The sequence below is a fragment of the Penaeus vannamei genome, chromosome 12 (genome assembly GCF_042767895.1).
Source record: "Penaeus vannamei isolate JL-2024 chromosome 12, ASM4276789v1, whole genome shotgun sequence".
NCBI classification, from domain to species: domain Eukaryota; kingdom Metazoa; phylum Arthropoda; class Malacostraca; order Decapoda; family Penaeidae; genus Penaeus; species Penaeus vannamei.
The window spans coordinates 14,867,412-14,873,604 of record NC_091560.1 but is presented as its reverse complement, the minus strand read 5'-3'; the positions used below and the strand labels follow the sequence as shown (position 1 = coordinate 14,873,604).

General features: G+C 40.8%; 1 protein-coding gene across 1 annotated transcript in view; it reads right to left on the bottom strand.

The window, feature by feature from the left end:
• Positions 1-583: 583 nt before the first annotated feature.
• LOC113806979 (sterile alpha motif domain-containing protein 15) overlaps positions 584-6,193 on the bottom strand; it is a 17,244-nt gene continuing 11,634 nt past the window's right edge. The window contains exons 2-4 of the mRNA XM_027358111.2: positions 3,979-4,163; positions 3,641-3,822; positions 584-3,099 (exon numbers count right to left, since the gene is read on the bottom strand). Of these exons, the coding sequence (XP_027213912.2) occupies positions 1,845-3,099; positions 3,641-3,822; positions 3,979-4,163 (1,622 nt within the window). The 3' untranslated portion in view covers positions 584-1,844. The remainder of the gene's footprint in view (positions 3,100-3,640; positions 3,823-3,978; positions 4,164-6,193) is intronic.

The following is a 6,193-nucleotide window of genomic DNA, read 5'->3' as shown; positions in this document are numbered from 1 at the left end:
TTAGTTTATGTACACCTAATGACAGTATAATTGAGTAAAATACAAATTGTAATGTATTAAATGTTCTAGGGCTGATAAATGTCATTTATGCTTGGCCGTAACTCGCTAAGGCTGCTCTCCCTCTGCCTTAACCGAGGGCGCCTTCACTCGCACCAATATGGCGGATCCCTTGCTCTGTGCATGGGCCGTAAGATCGCTGGCCGTAAGTTTAAGGCGCCTTAAGGAGATACGGCGCCTTAACGCGTTTGAGAATCCGGCCCCTGGGCCGTTCAGGACACAAATCCAGCCTTTCCTCTTTTCAGATCGGCTCTTATACTTTAAGAAGTGGACAGAAGAAAAGGAAAAGGAAAGGTGGAGAAGAAAAGACTATGCAAAATTAGTTGAGACGAGGGTTGAGGTTCAAGGTTGAGGTGATCCCGCACATCGGGCCTCAGTCTCTGTGTTCTAAGAGTCTCAATCAAGCAAGGAATTGGGGGAGGGGTCTCTCACTCCCTCTCCCCCTCTCTCTTGTATTCATAGATATAAAGCTTTATTTGCTGATAGTTCCGATGTTTGGGGAAAATGCTGATGAAATAAAACGCGATTTAATCGTACTTCATTCTATTCTAAATAGTCTTATATTTAGTGTATATACTGTATATATCATTGTTTATAAAAAGGATAATAAGGCACATGAAATAGATAGAAAAATTGGCGTTTCTCCTTAAAACGGAAAACTTATCTTGCAAAGGAAGCTCAGTGAACAATTTACATATTCACATGGACATTAAAAGACTACTTTACTGTATATTGTGTATTGTCAAGTGCATCGAGTGTGTGTGTGTGTATACGTGTGTGTATGTGTGTGTGTATGTGTGTGTGTATACGTGTGTGTGTGTGTATACGTGTGTGTGTGTGTATATATATACGCGCGCGTGTGTGTGTGATATGAATAATTAGACTTCATTGTTCCTGTTGCAGTAAATAGCAGAACTGGCGTTGACACCAGTCACCACTTTAGTGCTCCGTTATTTGATATAAGCGCTGTACAGTCTGTAGTGAAAAAATCTTTATATTTACAGAGACTAGAAACTGTTTTCATCCATGAATCCACAGTACTGACCATACCTACACGATCGAACACAAATTATTAGCTTAGCACAGTTGGCTTAAGCGTTTCCTAGTAAAGGAACAGTGTTTTCCAGGTGAATAACTTCAAAGGATGTGTTCAGATAAGGAAGCATAAATATCAATAAAATAACATCTACCACCTGCTTATACATTGGATCTACAGAAACATATATCAAAATTCGCACAGCCTTTTTACATATAAGAAAAAAATAGTCGACAAATCACAAACAATAACACAATCCCCAAGAGGAAACCTTTTCATATCGGTACAATTGTTCCTTAATTAACACATTCTACACATTTTTACGCGAGACTGATTTGCATGTTGCTCAAGGGTAAAATGAGTATTCATCCTTTATGTGCTCCAGTCTAGCAACATTATCCCATTCCCTCTGAAACTATTCTTCTATTGCAGTCCTTTAAATTATTCAACTTTCGATGGAGAAGATAAAAAGATTGACGAATCATGGTCGAATGAGATCATTTGGAAACACTGGATAAAAAAAAATATTGTTGCTGAAATGGGAAAAGAAACCTTAAAAATAACGGGTACATCAACTACACTTTCATTGCCTGATACAGTTTAAGACCAAGATAAACTAAAGTGGAAAAAGTAGCTTACATATACAAGACTCGTGCACTGAAGGCACATGAGAACCACCAATTTATGCTAAGACACTGTGAAGGCACTCAAATGGAAGACATAACTGAGATGACAAAAGAATGTAAAAAAGCTATTGGAAGGCACAGATAAGTATTACAACTGGCACGAGAAGGATGAAAGTCAGGTAAACGGCCACACGCGGCTCACACGTGGTATCCATGACGTAAGAATGATCCCAAGTGCTTTCCTCTGGCACCTCCACCACGGCACGCTCGTTCGACCAGAAGGAGAAGGGCACGAGGCACTCCGTTTTGTTCTCGCACACGGTCGCGGATTTCGTCGTGTCGTAAACCATTCTTTCAAACGTTAGGTTGAAGAAGAATTTGTTTTCATTTATCTCATTCTCGCTAGAAAATACGAAGTAGTATGTCCCAGTGACGGGGATGTCGTAAGTGAACTTATTGATTTCGGTCCAGCGAATACTGCACCCGCGGTACGACACTAACGGGAGGGACATGATGACGCCTTCGCAGCTGGCCAGCGCCTCTTCGCTGCTCGAGTAGGAAGACACGTTCTCCTCGTCAGAGCCGTCGTTGGCGGTCGTTTGGTTGAACTTTCCTCTCTCGAACTTGAGTCCCTCGGGAAGGAAAATTTGGCCGCCCACGATTTTTTCGATGTCTTCCGATGGCTTCTTCACAGTAACTTCGGACGGCCGAGAAGGCTCATCCCAGTCAAAAACCTCGTGTGCGTTGTCGTCATCTTCCATATCAATAGCTCTTTCTTGTCTGAGTGAAGACAATTGCGCCTGAAATTTCCGTTGCCGGCTAGGGCTGCTTGTGGGCGTCACCCCAAGGATCTGCTGGATCCTTTGAGGAAGAGGCTGCTCCCTTTCACGTCCCACCGAATGAAGAATCCGTAAGATTTCTTTCTTGTCTTTGCTCATGCTCAGTGCCTGTCTCAAGAGTTGCTGCAGGTCCTGTCGCCTCTCCTCTGACGCGTCCGCATGGCCCCTGGAATGTGTTTCATCCACACTTGCTCGCAACGTCTCATCCGCTTCGTCGCCATTCGTTTGCTCGCTGTCGTTCGCCGGGTCCCGCTGCACTTCCTCCGCGATCTCGGGCTGACCATCCTCTTCTTCAGCGGCTTCAGGAACTCTCTTTTCTGGCCCTTTTGCCTTCATGCTATTTCCTTGATCTGCTTCCTTTTCCTCACCCTCCTCAACTTCTTCCAATTCCCCTTCTTCTCCTTTTACCTCTTCCTTATTCTCTGGCACATGCTCATTTTCCAGTTCCTCTTCCTCTTCCATGGAGTCTTCCTCGCCAATCCATGCACACCGACGGAGGTTTTCGACGCCCCGGAGTAACATCAGCTGCGCCCCGTCATACCTGGGCGGAAGGAGGACGCCGTGAAAATCTTGAAATTAATGGACGGAAACTACGTAAACGGAGAGATTCCCTGTCCTTTTGAACCCTCAACTTATTATTACATATAAAACATTCTCATCATATTTCTTTCTTAAATAGTGATATCTATTGAAATGCTTCGAATCCGGCTGCTGTTTCGAAGCAAGCACGAACAATTAACTATCATAGATATTCCATGAGTATTTGCCAAGAAAGAGAGAGAGCGAAAGCGAGGGCAAGAGAGAGAAAGAGAGATGATAATAGTGATAGTGATAATAATAATAATATACTAACAAAAATAATAACAATAATAATAATGATGATAATAATAAAAATAATGATAACATTAACAATAATAACAGTAATAATAATAATAACAATAATAATGACAATAAAAATTATTATAATAACAATAACAATGATAATAACGATTATATTAATGACAATGGCAATTAAACTACAGAAATATGATTACAGTAAACTAGAGGCAAGGAAGAGTACAAGAACTGCCTCAGTGACTCACCTTGAGCACGCGGACACGGTGACTTTGGACCCCTTGAGGAGGTGGAAGCCCCAGTACTCCTTCACGTCGTCCCCCAGGGTGATGGAGTGGACCATGGCATGTACCCGGGGTGAGCTGAGGATGTGGGGGGTCTCCGGGGCGAGGAAAGCCGTGAAGCTTCCGTTCATGCGGGTCAACTGCGCCTGTGCGAGAGACGAAAAGCCAGTATTCATGAATCTAGAAATTTGAAAGAAAAATAAACAAACATTAGGTCCAAAATAATGAGGATCCGTTTGAATCTTTCTCGATTGCACTAAACGATTTTTTTAAAAGGTTCTAAATCTGCTCCTAGAATTTACCTGGCACCATACAGAGGATACGTGGCGGCTGAGAAGGCGCTGGTCAGTAGGCATCATTGGATACTGACTTGGCGGGTACAGCACCATGCGCATGTAAAGCGGAATGGTGATCAGCAGAGCCGGAAGCAGCAGGGAAAACATGCATAACCGCAGCACTCGTTTGGGTCCACGCATGCGCGGGCTGTCTGTGAGAGGGCGGGAGAAAAGCCGATTGATAGACAGAAACGACAAGAGCAGTTTCATGATGGAAATTTGTTCAAGGGAAGTTAGTCAAGTTAAAAGAAACCTGGATTATTCCCTAGCCTTTGTACTCTATTTTTCTATACAAGATATAATGCAAAATCAAAACGGCCAGTATCAGACATAGACACGTGAATCCAGAGATTATCTAGTTAAAGGGGAAAACGATAAAACTAGATTTGTATCTTTCTATTTGAGAAATTACACCTTGGTAAGAGTTCAACACACCTTAACTCGCCTAGGATCCTGTAATAGATCATTACTCTAACAAACAATTTTGTTTTAGAAATCGGTGTAAACACTGTTACATGTCTGATACCGACCCGACTATTTACCATAATTTAGAGCCTATTAAAAAGGGGCAAATCGAAAGAAGTAGTAAACCTTATCGTATAAAAATATATCTGTAATTCATTATGTCTATATCAAATTAATTAATTTGGGATCTGGTCCCTGCACAGATTCAGAAGCAAACCGCCTGTTATTATGATTTTACTATCAAAATGGAATGTCCGTCAAGGTGCAGACAGATCGAAAACAGCAATGATAACAAAACAAACAAAGGCATCATAGCATTAACTTCAGGTAAGAGTAATCTTCAGAAGTTCAGTCATATCCTAAAAATACCTGTCTCAATCATGAAACACAGGTTATTGTTACCGACCGTAGCAAACCATTTTTCCTCTCTCTTAAAGCGTCAAGGTCTTGCCGATATCGTTATAACGATCCCGAAAAAGAGTGGCTCTGATAAGATAAGACAGCTGATAAGGACCAGCAAGTATGTCACGACCGCGGGCAATCCAAGGGAGCGGTCATCGGCCTTCGGAGACTGCCCTCGCGCTCTCAAGGTTTCTCGACCTCCGAAAGGCGCCTCGAGGCCTTGGGTGGTCGTAATTGGATTTTGCTTCGGCCTTCGCAGTGAACCGTTATTGGTTCGATATCACGTACTTAAAGGTTAATTAGACTCAGTATCAGGGGAAGAGCCATGGAATAACAGGGATTTGCATTACAGATGCATAGCTGCATGCCTATACATATTGGGAACCATCGTGTATGGGTGTGTACTGTATATGAATACATTGTGGACTGATATTGGCTTTTTTGATTTTGTATTATATCCTGGATAGAAAAGGACGAGATGAAGGACAACACAATATGCCTAAAGCCTTCTCGCTACATTGCTTTTTCAGGACACAAAGTGTTTTCTTGTTCCTCCCTTCGTTGTTTTAGTCACAATTTATTCAGCATGACTCCCGCAAGTATGAGCTGTATAGATACATACATTACACAGCAAAATCATGGAAAGATCCTGATAGAATGGGTGTGAGGGTCTTGAATCCGTCTTACATATATTTTTATTGTTTCTGTTAAATGATGATTGATTTGTAATTAGTAGGAAAAGGGAGGGTTTTGAGTGAACCTTAGATATGAGTTAAGTTAGTAGAGAATATTGTTTGTTTAAATTATAACAATTATTGCTAATATTTACATTATAATATGTCACCTGTTTATTATTATTTGTTTATAGAATAAAATGCTGATGGTTAAAATGTTTCTATAGCCATTGTATAATATGCCACTTGTTTATTATTATTTGTTTATAGAATAAAATGCTGATGATTAAAATGTTTCTATAGCCATTGTATACTTGACACACTAAACATATATAGACTAAACATATGGACTGTTATATAAAGAATTCAATCGACCCCACGAGCATTCAGTCCATTAAAGCCACGCTATCCAAATCAAAATTGATACTGACAAGATGAACACCGCTATAAATCAAGTTAGAATACATATTTTGTATATACATGAAGAATTCCGTCCCTTACATATGTGTGTGTGTGTCTGTGTGTGTGTGTGTGTGTCATTATTGTTGACAACATTACGGTTATTAATTGTATCATTATTGGTATTATCATTAATGTTAATGTGACTATAATTATTATAATCCTTATGATTTTTTCATGAT